The 21,125-nt window shown below is 44.8% G+C and overlaps 1 protein-coding gene across 1 annotated transcript; it reads right to left on the bottom strand.

Annotated features, from left to right (window-relative positions):
• Nucleotides 1-362: 362 nt before the first annotated feature.
• On the bottom strand, nucleotides 363-20,878 carry LOC145352900 (lysozyme C-1-like). Its single transcript, XM_080203200.1, has 4 exons — nucleotides 20,749-20,878; nucleotides 18,847-19,029; nucleotides 2,455-2,530; nucleotides 363-459 (listed from the first exon to the last, which is right to left on the bottom strand). The coding sequence occupies exons 1-4, from the start codon at nucleotides 20,876-20,878 to the stop codon at nucleotides 393-395; spliced, it is 456 nt and encodes a 151-aa protein (XP_080059326.1). The 3' UTR covers nucleotides 363-392.
• Nucleotides 20,879-21,125: the final 247 nt, after the last annotated feature.

Raw genomic sequence — 21,125 nt, 5'->3', positions numbered from 1 at the left:
TAGCTCACCGAAATACTACCATTTGTTAATATCAGACACCTTGAAGCAACTCAGTAAGCGAAGCAAGTTTGGAAAAACTGAAGCAGAGACCTTAGTGATCTAAATCTCAATGCTCTATAGGGCTAGCTTATCACACTGGCATGGTATCACATGTAGACAAGTCTGCAAGGGAAAACACCATTTCCATCAGTGGAATAAACTAGTTCCTCAAGATGGTGAATGGATCCCAATTGTTCACTGATCAAATGCAATGGGAAGTGGTTACATAACTTTACGGATTTAATATCTGCGGAAAATGTAGGTTAGCCAATCACACGTTTACTGGGCTTTTAACAAACGCATGCTGAGTTTGGGTGCACCAAGTGGTTCCAATGAACGGACTCTTTCCTGCTTTACAGGTCGCAGCCATCCAGAAAATTGTTAAGGTTTCTGTTCTGGCATCTTTTCTTCCAACCATACCTGCAAAAGGGAAAAAAACAGTGCTAAACTCTGGCAATGACCAATGAAAGTCCGTACAAACATTCATGGTTTTGTGAAGAATCATCCACCTGGAATGTTAACTCTGTTCCTCTTCTCACTGCTGCCTGGCCCAATGAACATTTCCCAGCATTTTCAGCTTCTGTTTTGGGTTTCTTTACTGGTCTTGGAGATTCACCGCCCATCCTAGTGTTGTCCACATCTCCCAGATAGAATTGAACGAGGAGTGGTTCACGATATAAATGGTTTAGAGGCAGCACGGTGGCACAGTGGTTAGCACTACTGCCACACAACACCAGGGACCCAGGTTCAATTTCGGCCTTGGGCCACTCTCTGTGCGGAGTTTGTACATTCTCCCTGTGTTTCTGTGGGTTTCCTCCAAGTGCTCCGGTTTCCTCCCACAGTCCAAGGATGTGCGCGTTAGATGAATTGGTCATGGGAAATTAATGCTGGGGGGGTAAATGTTCCCATCCCACCCATCATGAGAATCATATCGAGCAAGGGGTGGACATGGAAAGGTCTGTTGACCTCAGGCAGGATTTTCCGGTTTCAGGGTGAGTGCGGCTGGAAATTCCATCTTTAGTGTCCCAAGATGCGCAACTTAGGGGAATTAGCAGGGCAAATATGTGGATTTACAGGGGTAGGGCTTGGGTAAGATGCTCTGCCAAAGAGTTGGTGTAGACTTGATGGGCCAAAGAGCCTCCTTCTGCACTGTAGGGATTCTGTGATTCTTCTTCTACGAAAATCAATGATGTGGCCAGGGAGGCATTCACAAATTGTGAACCAAGAGAGTGAGTGTGAAAGGCCATTGCACAATGAGTTCCTCCCCACTTTATTCTGATTGGGAGGATATAACTCTTAGGAATCTGTTTTAGCCCCAACGCTTTTCAATCTCGATATTAATGATCCACTTCCAACCTTGTCTCGGGATTTCTTCTGAGTTACTGCGATCTGCTGTGGTTCTCAGGCCCTGACATTTTTAAACTAGAGATAACACTAAACAATGACATTGCGAAACTAGACAGTTACTGTAAGACATGGAGCCTCAACCCAATAGCAATAAAAAAGTATATTCCACCTCCGTAATGCCAGTGCCAACACAGAACTCAACATCTCCCTGAATCGCAAGAGGCTAAATCACGAACAACATCCCGTTTATCTTGGTCTTACTCTTGACTGACAGCCAACAGTCAAAAAGCGTGTAAGCAAGACTGCAAGATCAAAACATGAAACAATTTCCTCAGCAAACTTGCTCGGGTGCTCAAACCTTAAGGACCTCAGCTCTTGCCATTGTCCTGAGTACTGTGCACCAGTGTGGTGCAACTCATCCCATACCAGTCTTGCCAATACCCAACTCAACACAACCTTGGAGAGCATCTCAGGTACCCTCCGGTCAACTCAGCATCCCGGCTCCCTAATCCTGAGCCACACAGAGTGGGGAGATCGCAACAAGAAAGCTCCTGGAGAAGGTCCACATTAACCCCAGCCACAGTGACCTTACCAGTCCGTCTTCTGATCACACCCCAAATTTTTGAGCAGTTAAAGGAATTAAGGGTTATGGCGAGCGGGTGGGTAAGTGGAACCAAATCCACGAAGAGATCAGCCATGACCTTATTGAATGGCGGAGCGGGCTCGAGGGGCCAGATGGCCTACTCCTGCTCCTAGCTCTTATATTCTGAAAACCTATTTTACCCAGAGGGTGGTGACGGTCGGGAATGCACTGCCTGGGAGGGTGGTAAAGGTGGGATGCCTCACATCCATTAAAAAGTATCTGGATGAACACTTGGTACATCATAACATTCAGGGCTATGGGCCAAGTACTGGCAGATGGGATTAGGTGGGAGCTCAGGTGTTTCCAATGTGTCAGTGCTGACTCTATGGGCTGAGTGGCCTCCCCTGCGCTGTAAGATTCTATAATGAAATAGAAATAATGTTTAGAGACAGCTAGAAGCAAGGGAGGAAAATGTTTGAACGTACCAGGCATTCATCCCTTGGGGTTTCACAATCTTTTTCACACATTGAATGTCATCCAAGATGTTATCATCGATAAAATCTACAAAGGAGAACACATCGGCATTAAAATCAATTCACTGAACGTTGAAATGTGAAGTGTGTACTGATATTTGTGACTGAACGTTATTAATTTGGCAAAGATGGTTTGAGAAATGTGGTTGGGGTCCAGATTTCCGGGACTCCTAAATACTTAATCTCTGGAAATATTTGACTTCTTCACTTTATTCACTGGTGTTGAAAACTTTTCTGAGATATAAAGTTGCCGTATCGGAGAGAGCTAAGCTGAGCTGAGGGGATTGCTCACAGTGGCATGAATCTCAACCTGACGAACAGATATTCAAAATAACTTTCTTACAAATTGTGACAAGGAAGTGGATTGGACTATCTGAATTTATTTAAACAGTTTTCCCCTCGTGCTTATAAATTTTTGCTTAATACCATTCAGTCTGAAATTATCACAGAATGAATCATAAAATTCCTGCAGTGCTAAAGAGGCCATTCAGCCCATCAAGCCTGTGCTGGCTGTCTGACAGGCTATCTTCCCCAGGCCCTCTCCCCCCACCCTATTCCCTTAACCCTCACATTTCCCATAATCCACCTAATCTGCACATCTTTGGAATGTGGGAGGAAACCCACGCAGACATGGGGAGAATGTGCAAACTCCACACAGACAGTCACCCAAGGCGGGAAGCGAACCCAGGTCACTGGCGTTGTGAGGCAGCAGTGCTAACCACTCTGCCACCATGTCGTCCAAGTTAAATGGATTCCTCTTCAGGGACTCCTGTCTGTCATCGGACCAAATTTCCCACTCCCAATGGCAGCACCAAAAGCCATTGAAAATCTGGATGTGGTTACTTGGTAGCCAAACCAATATGGTCACATGATGACTGGCCAGTGAGAATGATTCAGCCTTGTCACTGAATCACATGACAGGGCATCTCTGATATTATGAAGCCCCCATCACCAGTTGGCCATGCAGGAGTCATAGTTAAAGATTAGCACTGCTACCTCACAGGGCCAGGGGCCCCGGTTTGATTCACGGCTTAGGTGATTGTCTGTGTGGAGTTTGCATGTTCTCCCCGTGTCTGCGTGGGTTTCCTCCAGGTACTCCAGTTTCTTCCCACAGTCCAAAGATGTGCAGGTTTGGTGGATTGGCCATGCTAAATTGCCCCTTGATGCCCCAAGGTGTCTAGGTTAGCAGAAATTACTCATGGGACAAGTGTGGGGTTGCGGGAATAGGGAGGGAGTTGGACCTGGGTAAGATGCTCTGTCAGAGGTTCAGTGCAGACTCAATGGGCCGAATGGTCCCCTTCTGAACTGCGAAGATTCTATGGGCTATATTTATTTTTACTGTAATCACAGATAAAGCAGATATAATCAATTGATTCAGAATAATTTACATATAAGAAATGCTTTTTCAAAGCACTGATACATTGTCTAACAAAAATATGATGATGGCACAAGAAATAATGAAAGGAACAAATCATTTCACAGTGGTTAGCACTGCTGCCTCACAGAGCCAGGGGCTCAGGTTCGATTCCCGGCATGGGCCACTCACTGTGTGGAGTCTGCATATTCTCCCCATGTCTGCGTGGGTTTCCTCTAGGTGCTCCGGTTTCCTCCCACACTCCAAACATGTGCGGGTTAGGTGGATTGGCCATGCTAAACAACCCTTTATTCTCCCAAGGTGTGTAGGTTTTATGGAGGGGCTGTGGTGAATATGCAGGGTTATAGGGATGGAGGGGAGGGCCTGGATGGGTTGCTCTTCCGGAGAGCCGGCACAGCCTCAATGGGCCAAATGGCCTCGTTCTACACTGTAGGAATGCGATGGGTCTCTCACTTTCTATCTGACTCTCTCCTTCTATTTCTCTCAGTTTGACTCTGCTCTCTCACATCTCTGTGTGAACTTTGGTTTGGGTGACCAACTCTACCTAATGGTTGGGACAGTGACATTGAAGATTAATTCTTACCAAAGACTAAAGCCATTATTTTACTTTCACGATTGTCCTGGCACCGGATTTCCAGCAGGGGTAGCCTCTCGCCCACTCCCAGCCAGAGACTGAATAAATGATTCCAGTGTATTTATGTGGGGCTCTGCATCTGTTCAGCCCATCGGGGGCTCAATCGTCTGGGCTCACTTGCCTTTATGGCGTCTCTGGGAGACATTCTCGCTGGCGAGGAAAACACCTGATCCCCATGAATAGGGGAACAATCGTGTTGCCCTTATTGGTAGGACCAGAGAACTAGAGACCATTGAGCCCTTCCCCGATGCCAGGGTTGGGGGTGGGGGGGGGGCGCTGAGGGCAAAGAGAGTCGTGTTGCGCACTCTACATTGTGATTGGTGGGGGCGGGGGGGGCGGGATCTCACTGTACTCTCTGCCTGTGATCAGTGTTGAGCAGGGGTGGGCAGGGTGGGGCTATATTTTCAGGCAGTGTGCGGCTCGCAATTGGCCATGGGTCCCTACAATTACGGAAGGGTGGTGCTGTGTTGAAACTAGCTGCAACAGCAGAGGCCTGACATCTCTGTCTCTCTCTCTCTCTCTCTCTCTGCCTCTCTCTGTCAGGCCTCTGCCATTGGAATTGCGCATGTGCAGCTACAGAGGTCTGCACATGCATAATAGCTCCCCCTGCTGCCTGATTAGGCTGGCTGGTGAATTAAGCCCAGTCCACTGCTTCGAGTAGCTAGAAGCAGCCTAGCCCATTTTTTCATGCACTATGTGCATAAGATTGAGAGTAAAAACTCACGCAAAAAAATGCATCTGCAACTCTCCCATTTTCACACCAGCTAAACACTTAGAATCTTTCATCTAAAATTCCACTCTCAGAATTTTTCTCTTAAAATTCCACTCTAAGTGGCATCATATTATCACCCTCCCAATGTAAATAGGACAATAACCTATTATGGAATGATCTGGGGATTAGCAGTGTAAATATAAAGAACAAAGATGTACAGAATCCTTGACACTTCAGCAGACAATGTTCAGTAAACATCCTTATTTACTCTAACCAGTGAGTCTCAATACTTGTATTTGATCATGCAGACACGCACCGGTCACCTGCTAACAGCTGACTCCAACATCCACGATGGCAACTCGTTCCGAATATTGTCAGCCCTCCAAGTCTGCGCCACTCATTGGTCCAACGAGACCATTCTTCTGTATCCCTCCATTCCCAGTCTGCTTATGTGACTATCCAGGTAAGTCTTAAATGATCCCAGCGTGTTCACCTCCACCACCCTGCTTGGCAGTGCAGGGGTTGCACCCTGCTTGGCATATAGGGGGTTACAGGGACAGGGCCTGATTGGGATCATTGTCAGTGCAACCTCAATGGGCTGAATGGCCTGTAGGGAGTGTATGGATTCTATAGATATGGGAAACAATTGCTTTAATGAAGTGCTGGAGATCTGACAGCACCAATAAAACTGTAACTCATTCCTGGCTCAAACAGGAGATCACAGTAAGAAGTCTCACAACACTAGGTTAAATAAACCTGTTGGACTTTAACCTGGTGTTGAGAGACTTCTTACTGTGTTTACCCCAGTCCGACGCCAACATCTCCACATCAAGGAGGAGATGGCAGACAAAACCTGGTTACCAAATTGTCCTTAGCTCCTGATACCCAGAAGGAAACCTGATTTTGCTGGGTCTGTCATTGATCATGTCTGGTGTTTTTCGTCACAGGAGTGGGTCTGCATATCCCTGTGAGACAATGGATTAGTCCAATTATCTCAATGAATGCCCCCTTTAACAAGCAAGAGAGACAATATTTGGAACAAATTGCCATCGTGGATGTTGGAGTCAGCTGTTAGCAGGTGACCGGTGCGTGTCTGCATGATCAAATACAAGTATTGAGACTCACTGGTTAGAGTAAATAGGATGTTTACTGAACATTGTTTGATGAAGTGTCAAGGATTCTGTACATCTGTGGGTATAGTGATAAATATGCAAATTGAGGATTGCAAAGATGCTGAATTATATTGATTGAAAGTACACACCAACTGTAATGCTATTGTTGTTTTAACTGGTGTGTATTGGCTGCAGAATGCTGTAATTGAAACTGTTTGACAATCTGGTTCGAACATCATAGAACATTACAGCGCAGTACAGGCCCTTCGGCCCTCGATGTTGCACCGATCAGTGGAACCAATCTAATGACCGTCTAACCTAAACTATTCCAATGTTATCCATATGCCTATCCACTGACCATTTGAATGCCCTTAAAGTTGGCGAGTCCACTACAGCTGCAGGCAGGGCATTCCACGCCCTTACTACCCTCTGAGTAAAGAACCTACCTCTAACATCTGTCCTATATTTATCACCCCTCAGTTTAAAGCTACGTCCCCTTGTGTTAGCCATCACCATCCGAGGAAAAAGGCTCTCACTGTCTGCCCTATCTAATCCTCTGATCAACTTATATGCCTCAATTAGGTCACCTCTTAACCACCTTCTCTCTAATGAAAATAACCTCAAGTCCCTCAGCCTTTCCTCATAAGACCTTCCCACCATACCAGGCAACATCCTGGTAAATCTCCTCTGCACCCTTTCCAATGCCTCTACATCTTTCTTATAACGCGGCGACCAGAACTGGACGTAATACTCCAAGTGCGGCTGCACCAGAGTTTTGTACAGCTACAACATGATCTCATGGCTCTGAAACTCAATCCCTCTACCAATAAAAGCTAACACACTGTACGCCTTCTTAACAACCCTATCGACCAAGGTGCCAACTTTTAGGGATCTATGCACATGTACACCGAGATCTCTCTGCTCATCCACATTACCAAGAGTCTTTCCATTAGCCCAATACTCTGTAATCCTGTTACTCCTTCCAAAGTGAATCACCTCACACTTTTCCCCATTAAACTCCATTTGCCACTTCTCAGCCCAGCTCTGCAGCTTATCTATGTCCCTCTGCAAACTGTAACATCCATCCTCACTGTCTATAACTCCTCCGACTTTGGTGTCATCCGCAAATTTACTAACCCATCCTTCTACAGCCTCATCTAGGTCATTTATAAAAATGACAAACAGCAGTGGCCCCAAAACAGATCCTACTAGTAACTGAACTAGTGAGACCACTGTGTGACTGTGTCTGTTCTCCTTGCGCACAAGAAATAACGGCAGTTTTTGAGTACTCACCATGAATCGTCTGGTTAATGTTCAACACTGTAACCAGCTCAGAAGCATGTTGCATTTATTCGTTACCTTGACATAGTTAAGAATTCAATGAAGGTGTATTGTCTGCCAATGTTAAACATGTAGAGTTTTCACAATGTGCTTTTGATTAGTGAATGATTTTAACCCACTATTCATCTGGTCATCATCTTGAAGGGACTTTAGTCCAGTAACAGAAATATTCTTCTTTATTCTCGACATGATCTACATGAGGGTAATTGTGGTCCTACAGTGCCCAAATTGAATTGAAAGGTTTAGGTCAGTAAAAGTCTGAGCTTTAAGGTGGGATTTTCTGGCCTCACTCGTCCCACCTGAGGTCAGCTTTCCATGCATCATCTCTCACCCACTTTGGTGCCCGTGGCAGGCTGGATGGTAAAATTCCAGCCATACTGTTTCCAAAATTACTAAAACATGTTGTTTTGGGTAAGTCTCAGTAAGTGGTGTCACTTATCCCACATTAACCAATTAACGCGAGAGTTAAGAAAGTCCACCAATGCCTTTACTTTCTCAGAAGACTAAGAAAATTTGGCATGTCAGCTACGACTCTCACCAACATTTACAGATGCACCATAGAAAGCATTCTTTCTGGTTGTATCACAGCTTGGTATGGGCTCCTGCTCTGCCCAAGACTGCAAGAATGTAGCCAATCCATTACACAAACCAGCCTCCCCTCCATCGACTCTGTCTACACTTCCCGCTACCTCAGCAAAGCAGCCAGCATAATTAAGGACCCCACACAGCCTGGACATTCTCTCTTCCACCTTCTTTCTTTGGGAAGGAGATACGGCCGGAATTTTACCATCCAGCCTGCCATGGGAATCAAAGTGGGTGAGAGAAAAAGATACAAAAGTCTGAGGTCACGTACCAACCGACTCAAGAACAGCTTCTTCCCTGCTGCTGACAGACTTTTGAATGGGCTTACCTTGCATTAAGTTGATCTTTCTCTATACCCTAGTTATGACTGACTACATTCTGCACCCTCTCCTTTCCTTCTCTATGAATAGTATGCTTGCAAGAAACAATACTTTTCACTGTATGTTAATATATGTGACAATAATAAATCAAATCAGTGCAGTAAAGCCACAATTCAACACTGACTCACATTCTCCACCTTTGAGCTACAATGAGGGAGCACATCTCCAAAACCTGATATGTATGCATTGCCCATGGAAATTCTCCATGCACATTCTTGGCATTGATTAAGTTTGCAAACAGGATTTCCGTCAATTATGCCAAAGCACAAGTGAGCAAGAGAATCCCTGCAGAAATTAACAGCCTAACTGAGGATCAGGTGAAGTATCACACAGTCAAATATCTCTCCAATATACAGCGCCTGTGTCCAAGAACAATTATGTATCCCTATAACACCCAGTTGGTGTTATAACTGGGAAGATCCCAGAATGGAACCCCAGCTCAAAAGACAATACGTTTTACTGCGTTCTAATTAAACTTGAAGGAACAGAGTCATAGGACCACTAATTAAAAGTCAAGTTAAATTTTATTTATTACTCACAAGTAGGCTTATGTTAACACTGCAATGAATTTACTGTAAAAATCCTAATTAGTTTTAATAAGAAAATTATTAAACATGAAGCAATTGGATTATGATGCAGTACTCCTTTACCTTCCCCCCTTAGCTTAATAAATACACACAAATTTTAAGAATAATGCAGATTACATAGAAACATAGAAAAACATAAAAAAACAAACAGACCCTTCGGCCCACAAAGTTGCACCGAACATGTCCCTACCTACTAGTCTTACCTATACCCTTCTATCTTACTAAGTTCCATGTACTTATCTAAAAGTCTCTTAAAAGACCCTATCGAATCCACCTCCAACACCACTGCCAGCAGCCGATTCCACTCACCCACCACCCTCTGAGTGAAAAACTTACCCCTGACATCTCCTCTGTACCTACTCCCCAGTACCTTAAACCTGTGTCCTTTAGGAGCAGCCATTTCAGCCCTGGGAAATAGCCTCTGAGAACCCACTCGATCAATACCTCTCAACATCTTATACACCCCTACCAGGTCACCCCTCATCCTTCGTCTCTCCAAGGAGAAAAGACCGAGCTCCCTCAACCTATCATCATAAGGCATGCCACCTAATCCAGGCAACATCCTTATAAATCTCCTCTGTACCCTTACTATGGCTTCCACATCCTTTCTGTAATGAGGCAACCACAACTGAGCACAGTACACAGGAGGTTAGAAGGATGAGGGGGGATCTTATAGACACGTATAAGATAACGAAAGGGAGGGATAGAACATAAGAACATAAGAACATAAGAAATAGGAGCAGGAGTAGGCCATCTGGCCCTTCGAGAGAGATTCTTCCCGCTTGGAAAGGATAGCAGGACTAGAGGGCACAGCCTCAAGATAAGGGGCGGGGGCGGGCGCAGTTTAGATCAGAGTTGAGGAGGAACTCCTTCACTCAAAGGGTGGTGAATCTCTGGAATTCCCTGCCTGTTGAAGTGGTGGAGGCTACCTCGCTAAATATATTTAAGTCACAGGTAGATAGGTTTCTGATAGACAAGAGAATTAAGGGTTATGGGGAGAAAGCGGGAAAGTGGAACTGATCCACTTCAGATCAGCCATGATCTTATTGAATGGCAGGGCAGGTCCTATGTTCTTCAAGTGGGGTCTGACCAGGATCATATACAGCTGCAGCATTATCTCCTGACTCCTAAACTCAATTCCTCGATTGATGAATACAAATCAACTTCTTAACCACAGCCTCTACCTGTGAAGCTGCTTTGAGTGTTCTATGAACCCAGGTTCTAAGATCCTTCCGATCTTCCACACTGCCAAGCATCTTACCCTTAATATTATAACCTGTCATCCTATTTGACCTGCCAGAATGAATCACCAGACACTTATCTGGGTTGAAGTCCATCTGCCACTTCTCCATTCAGGTTTGCAAAGACTATTACAAAGTATATCTTAAGATTTCACGGTCTCCATAGAGCATTACAGCACAGAAATAAGTCTTTTCGCCCTTCTTGACTATGCTGAACCATTCTTCTACCTAGTCCCACTGACCGGCACCTGGACCATATCCCTCCACACCCCTCTCACCCATATACCTGTTCAAGTTTTTCTTAAAATGTTAAAGAGACATAGACTCCCTTTTAAGCACACAAGATGACTGTGGTTAAATACATTGTCCACTCTGAACCCAAGTGACTATCTGTGGATTTCACATCAGAATCCTCCCTGATGATTGTGACATGAGAGTCTCAAAACATCACTCCCAAAAACATGCTGTAAAATCTTTTCTCATCAAATGCTTTCCCTTAGTAATTTCCATAGAAGTGCAGAAGGAGGCCATTTGGCCCATTGAATCTGCACTGACTCTTTGACAGAGCATCCCACCCAGGCCCTATCCCCTAACCTAATCCACCCCACCTGCATATACTTGGAGTGTGGGAGGAAGCCAGAGCACCCAGAGGAAACCTATACAAGCACAAGGAGAGCATACAAACTCCTACATAGACAGTGACACAAGGCCAGAATCAAACTCAGCTCTCTGGTGCTGTGAGGCAGCAGTACTAACCACTGTGCTGCCAATTTGCATTCTGAAATCCAATCCAGGTTTTACAAGTGACCCTTTTAAACAAAACTTCTGCTCCACTTTTAACAGTGAACCTAGTCGAGGATTCACTTTTCAGCATTTCTTGATCTTGTTTTAATTGTTTTAATTCTCAATTGCCAGACTATATTAAAATGACATCAGATGTTTGATTTACATCTGAGTCTGCTGGCCCACATTGAAACCAGTTGGTGCAATTGTCTGTTTAACTCAGAGCCCTTTGTTCATTCCTCACTGATCTCTTTCAAACAAACCTTGGTCTCTGTCCTCTTAACCTCAGCTATCTTAATATATCCTTTCTGTCTTAATTCCCTGATTAATTGTTTCCAGTTCAAGTCCTTAGTCAAATATTCCACTTTCCCTGATTGATTCTCAATTGCTTTCATCAGTTGTCTTTTTTCATTCGCAATCTCCTCTTTCACATGTGAAAGTTGATTTTCTCGTTAATCAGGTTTGTCCTTCACTTGCTTGTTATCTGCAAAATGTGTCTCATATTTCTCCACTGTAGTTTTCAAAAATTTGGTAAGATCAACTAACTGCCTGTTAGAATACAGATATCATCTCCTTACAGTGTCTATAAGCCACATCATTACCTAGGATGAAATCTATTCCTCCAATAGTTCATTGTGAAATAATTCCCATTGTAACTTCAAAATTACTTCTGAAGTTAATCCTACACCAAGAAACTTGATCAATTGGGCTGATGAATGGCAGATGGAGTTTAATTTAGATAAATGTGAAGTAGTGCATTTTGGTAGATTGAATCAGGGCAGGACTTACTCAGTTAATGGTAGGATGTTGGGGAGAGTTACAGGACCAAGAGGTCTAAGTGACCAGGTTCATAGCTCCTTGAAAGTGGAGTCACAGGTGGACAGGGTGGTGAAGAAGGCAATTGGCATGCTTCATTTCATTGGTCAGAACATTGAATATAGAAGTTGAGACATCTTGTTGAAATTATACAAGACATTGGTAAGGCCATACTTGGAAATACTGTGTGCAATTCTGTTCATCCTATTATAGAAAGCATATTATTATTCTTGAAAAAGTTCAGGAAAGATTTAGAACAGAGGACAAAGGAAATTACAGCACGGGAACAGGCCCTTCGGCCCTCCAAGCCTGCACCGACAATGCTGCCTAACTGAACTAAAACCCCTATCCTTCCAGTGACCATATCCCTCTATTCTCATCCTATTCATGTATTCATCCAGACACCCCTATCATATCTGCTTCCATTATCTCCTCTGGCAGCAGTTCCAGGCATCCACTACCCTCTGTGTAAAACATTTGTCTCGTACATTTCCTTTAAACCTTGCCCCTCGCATCTTAAACCTATCTTCCCAAATAATTGACTCTTCCACCATGGGAAAAAGCTTCTGACTATCCACTCTGTCCAAGCCTCTCATAATCTTGTAGACTTCTATCAGGTCTCCCCTCAACCTCCATCGTTCCAATGAGAACAAACCAAGTTTCTGCAACCTCTCCTCATAGCTAATGCCCTCCATACCAGGCAACATCCTGGTAAATCTTTTCTGTACCTTCCCCAAAGCCTCCACATCCTTCTGGTAGTGTGGCGACCGGATTTGAACACTATATTCCAAATGCAGCCTAACTAAGGTACTATAAAGCTGCAACATAACTTGCAAATTTTTAAACTCAATGCCTCGGCTGGTGAAGCCAAGCATGCCGTATGCCTTCTTGACTACCTTCTCCACCTGCATTGCCACTTTCAGTGATCTGTGTACCTGTATGCCCGGTTCCCTCTGCCTATCAATACTCTTAAGAGTTCTGCCATTTACTGTATATTTCTTACCTGTGGGGACTTTAACTTTACTCATGTTGATTGGAATTGCTATAGCTCTAGCTCGTTAGAGGGGTCAGTTTTTGTTCAAAGTGTGCAGGAAGGTTTTTTGACTCAGTATGTAGATAGGCCAACTAGAGGTGAGGCTATATTGGATTTGGTGCTGGGTAATGAGCCAGACCAGGTGCTAGACTTGGAAGTTGGTGTGCATTTTGGGGATAGTGACCACAATTCGATTACGTTCACCTTAGTGATGGAAAGGGATAGGCATGAACCTCGGGTCAGTAGTTTCAGCTGGGGGAAGGGTAATTATGAGGCTATTAGGAGAGAATTAGGAAGCATTGGTTGGACTAGGAGATTACAGGGACTGGGAACGTCCGAGATGTGGAGATTTTTCAAGGAGCAGCTACTGCGGGTCTGTGTTAGGTATATCCCTGTCAGGCAAGGAGGATTTGGTAGGCCCAGGGAACCGTGGTGCACTAAAAAAGTTGATTCGTTGGTTAGGAAGAAAAAGGAGGCTTATGTTCGGATGAGGCTTGAGGGCTCAGGTAGTGCATTAGAAAGTTTTAGATTGGCTAGGAGGGAGTTGAAGAGGGAGTTAAGAAGGGCTAAAAGAGGACATGAGATGACTTTGGCTGATAGGATTAAGGAGAATCCTAAGGCGTTTTACAGGTATGTCAAGAACAGAAGGTTGGTTAGGGCAAGATTAGGGCCAGTTACAGACAGTAGAGGGAAGTTGTGTGTGGAACCGGAGGAGATTGGAGAGGTGTTGAACCAATATTTCTCTTCGGTGTTCACGCAAGGGGACATGAATGTAGCTGAGGAGGAGACTGGGGTGCAGGGGTGTAAAATAGATAGTATTGCAGTTGATACGGGGGATGTGCTGGATATTTTAGAGGATTTGAAAATAGATAAGTCCCCTGGTCCGGATGGGATTTACCCTAGGATTCTCTGGGAGGCAAGAGAGGTGATTGCAGAGCCTCTGGCTCTGATCTTCAGGTCGTCGTTGGTCTCTGGTATAGTACCGGAAGATTGGAGGACAGCAAATGTTGTCCCATTGTTTAAGAAGGGGAGCAGAGACTTCCCTGGGAATTATAGACCGGTGAGTCTTACTTCTGTGGTGGGTAAGGTTTTGGAAAGGATTATTAGAGACAGGATTTATAGTTATTTGGAGAGTAATGAATTGATTAGAGACAGTCTGCATGGTTTTGTAGCGGGTAGGTCGTGCCTTACTAACCTTATCGAGTTCTTTGAGAAAGTGACCAAAGAGGTGGATGGGGGTAAGGCAGTTGACGTGGTGTATATGGATTTTAGTAAGGCGTTTGATAAGGTTCACCATGGTAGGCTTCTGCAGAAAATGCAGATGTATGGGATTGGGGGTGATCTAGGTAATTGGATCAGGAATTGGCTAGCAGATAGGAGACAGAGGGTGGTGGTTGATGGTAAATATTCGTCATGGAGTTCGGTTACGAGTGGTGTGCCTCAGGGATCTGTTTTGGGGCCACTGCTGTTTGTAATTTTTATTAATGATCTGGATGAGGGTATAGTTGGGTGGATTAGTAAGTTTGCTGATGACACCAAAGTCGGAGGTGTGGTAGATTGTGAGGAAGGGTGTCATAGTTTGCAGGGTGACTTAGAAAGGTTGCAGAGCTGGGCCGCGAGGTGGCGGATGGAGTTTAATGTGGAGAAGTGTGAGGTAATTCATTTCGGTAGGAATAACAGATGTGTTGAGTATAGGGCTAACGGGAGGACTTTGAATAGTGTGGAGGAGCAGAGGGATCTAGGTGTATGTGTACATAGATCCCTGAAAGTTGGGAATCAAGTAGATAAGGTTGTTAAGAAGGCATACGGTGTCTTGGCGTTTATTGGTAGGGGGATTGAATTTAGGAGTCGCAGCGTCATGATGCAACTGTACACAACTCTGGTGCGGCCGCACTTGGAGTATTGTGTGCAGTTCTGGTCCCCACATTACAGGAAGGATGTAGAGGCTTTGGAGAGGGTGCAGAGGAGGTTTACCAGGATGTTGCCTGGTATGGAGGGGAGGTCCTACGAGGAGAGACTGAGAGATTTGGGGTTGTTTTCGCTGGAAAGAAGGCGGCTAAGAGGGGACCTTATTGAAACATATAAGATGATTAGAGGTTTAGACAGGGTGGATAGTGATAGCCTTTTTCCTAGGATGGAGAAATCTAGCACGAGGGGGCACGGCTTTAAATTAAGGGGGGGTAGTTATAGGACTGATGTCAGGGGTAGGTTCTTTACCCAGAGGGTGGTGAGGGACTGGAATGCCCTGCCAGCTGCAGTTGTAAATGCGCCTAGTTTGGGGGCGTTTAAGAGATCTGTGGATAGGTTTATGGACGAAATGGGATTGGTTTAGATTAGTGGGTTAGTGTTGTTTTTTTTAAAAGCTGGTCGGCGCAACATCGTGGGCCGAAGGGCCTGTTCTGCGCTGTAATGTTCTATGTTCTATGTTCTATGTATTAGACCTTCCAAAATGCATTACCTCACATTTGTCTGCATTAAATCCATCTGCCATCTGTCCCCCCAAGTCTCCAACTGATCTATATCCTGCTGTATCCTCTGATGGTCCTCATCGCTATTCACGATTCCACCAACCTTTGTGTTGTTTGCAAACTTACTAATCAAGCCAGTTATAGTTTCCTGCAAATCATTTATATATATTGCAAACAGCAAAGGTCCCAGCACTGATCCCTGAGGAATGCCACTTGTCACAGCCCTCCATTCAGAAACACACCCTTCCACAGCTACGCTCTGTCTTCTATGGCTGAGCCAGTTCTGTATCCACCTTGCCAGTTCACCTCTGATCCCATGTGACGTCACCTTCTATACCAGTTTGCCATGAGGGGCCTTGTCAAAGGCTTTATTGAAGTCCATTAGACAACATCCGCTGTCCTACTTTCATCAATTATTTTCGTCACTTCCTCGAAAAACTGGATCAAGTTATTGAGACACGACCTCCCCTTCACAAAACCATGTAACCTCTCGCTGAAACATCCACTTATTTCGAAGTGGGAGTAAATCCTGTCTCGAAGAATCCTCTCCAAAAAGAGTAAGAGAAATTTTCGCTCTTTGACACAGAACATCCGGAATCTCCAATAGCTTCCTTCACCAACACTCAAATCATTCACTGAACAATCTTGAGATCGATACACCTTTACCGTTGATTTTGAGAAGCGTGTCTCACCTGCACCACTGCTACATTTTTGCCAACCATTAATTTCCTCTCAGATGCTTCTTTTCCTGCTGCAGCAACTGGTCTCCCATTTAATTTTCGACAATCTGCACACATCTTTCTCGCTTTGGTTTCTCATGACTGTTTGATTCTGGAATATGCAGCAAGCTGTGTGAATCTGATGCTCTGTTCTTCTCCTCTCCACCAGCTGGCGCTACAGAGCTGTACCCTTCTCCATCCCTTCACTTGGCTCACACATGATCGGACGTGTCACCAAGATTTCTTGAGGTTTCTCGTATTCAAACTGAAGGCCCTTCCCATTTAGCAGGTAAAGGGAAGATTCCGAATACTCGAGAGCCTTCTTCGTGGTCGGGTAGCTGTAGGAAAGATGTTATTAAACTGGAGAGAGTGTAGAAGAGATTTACAAGGATGTTGCCAGGACTCAAGGGGACTGAGTTGTAGGGAGAGATTGGACAGGTTAGGATTTTCTCATTAGAATGTAGGAGACTGAGGGGTGATCTTATGGAGGTGGATAAGATCATGAGAGGCATGGATAGGGTGAGTGCACTCAGTCTTGTGTTATTCCATAGTTTCTATGATTCATATAGACAAAAAAAGAGCCAACACCAGTTAATAACTGAGTTCTCAATTAGGAAATGTACAGACTGCTGGACTGGATACCACTCAGACAGTGTGATTTGATTTGATTTATTATTGTCACATGTATTAACATGCAGTGAAAAGTATCGTTTCTTGCGCATTATACAGACATAGCACACCGTTCATAGAGAAAGAAATGAGAGAGTGCAGAATGTAAGATTATAGACGTAGCTAGGTAACGTAAAGGAAGATCAACATAATGCAAGGTAGGTCCATTCAAAAGCCTGAGCAACAGGGAAGAAGCTGTTCTTGAGTCGGTTGTTACGTGACTTCAGACTTTTGTATCTTTTTCCCAATGGAAGAAGGTAGAAGAGAGAATGTCCGGGGTGTGTGGGGTCCTTAATTATGCTGGCTGCTTTGCCGAGGCAGCGGGAAGTGTAGACAGAGTCAATGGATGGGAGGTTGGTTTGCGTGATGGATTGGGCTACATTCTCGACCTTTTGTAGTTCCTCGCGGTTTTGGGCAGAGCAGGAGCCCGTACCAAGCTGTGATATAACCAGAAAGAATGCTTTCTATGGTGCATCTGTAAACAGTGAGATTGTGGCTAACATGCCAAATTTCCTTGGTCCTTAGTGGCCCCTGACACTAGGAAATGAAAGGCAGAACTTGCAATTATATAGAACCTCTCACAACCTTAGGTTCTCCCAGAGCATTTCACAGTAAATGAAATACTTTTTGGAGTGTAGTTTCCGTTGCAATGCAACAACCATAGCAGCCAATCTACGCACAGCAAACTTAAACGGCAATGCAACAATGGCCAGATAATCTCTTTGTGATGTTGACACAAGACATAGCTCATCTTCTATTTCAAATTTGTATGAGAGCATTCTTAGTCATGGTCATAGAATCACTACAGTGCTGAAAGGGCCATTTGGCCCATTGAATCTGCACCAGCTCTCTGACAGAGTATTGCACACAGGCCCTATTCCCGTAGCCCCAAGTATTTACCTTGCTCATTCCACTAATCTACACACCTTCCAAAAGACAAGCCGAATAGGTGCATTGGCCATGCTCCTAACCAGCAAGTTCTCCCTCAGTTAACCCGAATAGGCGCTGGAGTGCGGTAACTCGATAATTTTTGCAGTAACTTCACTGCAGTGTTAATGTAAGTCTGCTTGCGACACTAACAAATAAACTTTGACATTTTTTAAAAGTCTTGAGCCACTAAGAGGCAGTTTAGCATGGCCAATCCACCTAACATACATATTTTTGGACCATAGGAGAAAACCAGTGCACCCGAAGGAAACCCATGCAGACATGGGGAGAACTTGCAGATTCTGCACAGACACCCAGGGGTGGGATCAAACCCAGTTTCCTGGTACTGTGTGAGATGTCAGTGCTATCCACTGTGCCACTGTGCCATTTTTGCACACATCTGAGAGACATATAGGGTCTGGCCTTAACATAGGATCCACAAGGCAGCACTCCATCAGTACTGCTTTGGATTTTTGCATTCAGTTCATCAGAGGGGACTTGAACCCAAAACACTCTGATTAAGAAGCAGGATACAATTCAGTGACACAAGAACAGCTTTGAATTCCTGAGAGCTGTGGCACACCTTGATTTGGCCCTGGACAAACCTCAGGACCCTGTGAAATTTAGGGGGACTCTTGGGTGGAAAGAAAAATAGCACAGGGAATGCCTTGTTGGGATTTTCAGGTTTAAAGATTAAATGTTAAGTTTTGTGTTCACCAATTCTTGTACAGTAAAAACGTTTGTTTTAAGCATTAAATCTATGGCTTACTTCTTTGAGTTGCAAAATGGGAGTTTGTATTTATTTCCAAAAGTCGCTAGTCCACACCAAGACCATAAAGCATGGGAAAAGAATCCAGTGGGGAAAAAGAATAATGACCTTCCCTCCCTCCATCTACTCCAGGTGGAGATTCAGACCAATCTCGGGTATCATGTGCAGTGTTTTAATGATCTGCTGAATTATTTACCTTTACAGCTCTTCTTACACCCATTTCGTGACTTTTTTGATTTCTGATTCTGACCATCACTGCACCACCTGATGCTGTTGATCTGGAAGATTCCGTAGTCTGACGACAGAGTCTTTCCACCTCTCCTGTTGCGTCCAATTACTCTTGTGTTGTAATTGCTTTCATATTGAACCAAACATAACCCTAAAAATGAAGGCAAATCGCACCCTCGTGTTAGACATGTCCTCTGACACCCCCTCTCCCCTACCCATCACACTGCCTCACATACCCTCCCCATGTCAAGGCTCTCCTCAGCCTGGGTCAGCTACATTTACAATCTCTCTTCGTAATAATCCGAAAAAGGTAGATGCTGGGGCAGGACTGATTCGAATACAATACATTCCACAGACATGAATAACATGGAGTCAAAAGCAATGCACTTTCCTCTTATACAGTCAGAGACTTTGGGGCAGATTTTCAGGCCACGCTCACCCCCAGACCAGAGAATCCCACCCTAGATCAACGGACCTTTGCATGGTCCGTTCCTGCCTGTTATAATTCCCGTGGTGGGCGGGATGCCAAATTCCACCCATAGGTTTGTTAACAATGACCATGGAAAAATGAGGTTTTGTGTTGGAAACACTGTGATAGTCTCGGCCTTCAAGATCTGTAGAAACAGCACATCTGTTTCTTTGTTTACCAGGGTGTTGCCTGGTATGGAGGGTCTTAGCTATGAGGAGAGATTGGGTAGACTGGGGTTGTTCTCCCTGGAAAGACGGAGAATGAGGGGAGACCCGATAGAGGTGTATAAAATTATGAAGGGTATTGATAGGGTGAATAGTGGGAAGCCTTTTCCCAGGTCGGAGGTGGCGATCACGAGGGGTCACGGGCCCAAGGTGAGAGGGGTGAGGTATAACTCCGATATCAGAGGGACGTTTTTTACACAGAGGGTGGTGGGGGCCTGAAATGCGCTGCCAAGTAGGGTGGTGGAGGCAGACACGCTGGCATCGTTTAAGACTTACCTGGATAGGCACAAGAGCGGCCTGGGAATGGAGGGGTACAAATGAATGGTCTAGTTGGACGAATGAGAGGCACAGGCTTGGAGGGCCGAAGGGCCTGTTTCCTGTGCTCTACTGTTCTTCGTTCTTTGTTCTTGTGTGTAGTAATTTGATTTGCAGTTTTCTTTTTGAAATAAGCGTGCTTCACATTTAGAGCCCTTTGGTTTCAGCAACTTTGGGGCAGTGGCACAGTGGTTAGCACTGCTGCCTCACAGTGCCAGGACCCTGGGTTCGATTCCAGGCTTGGGTCACTGTCTGTGTGGAGTTTGCACATTCTCCCAGTGTCTGCGTGGGTTTCCTCCAGGTGCTCCGGTTTCCTCCCACAGTCCAAAGATGTGCAAAGAAGCAGCTCAACTTCATTCAGGACAAAGCAGCCGGCCTTGATTGACATCCACATGAAACCACGTAAAAACTTGACTCCCTCAGTCACTAAATCCCTACTAAATTGACCCTAGGGCCAGGGGATTAGCAGGGTAATATGTGGAGTTATGGGCCTGGGTGGGATTGTGGTCAGCGCAGACTCAATGGGCCAAATGGCCTCCTTCTGCACTGTAGGGATTTTATAATTCGATGAACTTCTACAGTTTATTTACTTTGCTCTCACTCCACACCCAGGCTTCACTAATCAAGTGCAGTTCTCATCAATAGTAAGCAGACTTACACCATCAAACAGGAAGAATTGAACACTACACAAGACAGTTTGCCTCAGCTCCATATCAAACAGTGAAATTACTAAGTAAAACGCTGAAGTTAAACTACAGAAGTTGCCTAGAAAACTGAATGAGGCAATGGCATTAAGAAATGTCAAGGTTAGAGGCGAGGATCTTCAGCTACAATCTACTCGTACAGAGAACGTGAGACTCACAGTTTTCCAGACTGTAGCCACGATATCCATCCAATCCATTGTCCAGCAAAAGTTTGGCAAGTTCGCATTTCTGAAAGACGTATGGACTTGCTCCTGTGAGCAAGGCACCGAGAATGAGAAAGGTTTTCATTTTCCTGACCGTTGATCCAGTTATCCCTTTTGTAATTGGGTCAGGAGTCTGACACCCTACCCCTCCCCCCTCTCCCCGCCCCACGCATCACTCTGTCATCATTGCACATGTCAAATACATGGAATAAAGACACGGCCAATCACTGAACGGTCTTCAAATTCTGGCTCCCGTTCATCATAAACACGAGATTTCCAGGAAGGTTTTTCAAAGATATCTCAAACCAGGGAGCTCGGTAATCTTCCTTTCT

This window comes from Carcharhinus amblyrhynchos, chromosome 15, assembly GCF_965287045.1.
Source record: "Carcharhinus amblyrhynchos chromosome 15, sCarAmb.v2.hapA, whole genome shotgun sequence".
NCBI lineage: Eukaryota > Metazoa > Chordata > Chondrichthyes > Carcharhiniformes > Carcharhinidae > Carcharhinus > Carcharhinus amblyrhynchos.
The sequence above is the reverse complement of the archived record's forward strand: the minus strand, read 5'-3'. Positions and strand labels throughout refer to the sequence as shown.

Bases quoted from the DNA above. Each gene is read 5' to 3' on its own strand.
- LOC145352900 (XM_080203200.1), bottom strand. From the start codon at position 20,878: ATGAAAACCTTTCTCATTCTCGGTGCCTTGCTCACAGGAGCAAGTCCA. The intron at 19,030-20,748 runs GTGAGTCTCACG...CTTCATTTTTAG, and splicing joins TGGCTACAGTCTGGAAAACT to GGTTATGTTTGGTTCAATAT. The intron at 460-2,454 runs GTACGTTCAAAC...TCCCTTTTGCAG, and splicing joins CCCCAAGGGATGAATGCCTG to GTATGGTTGGAAGAAAAGAT.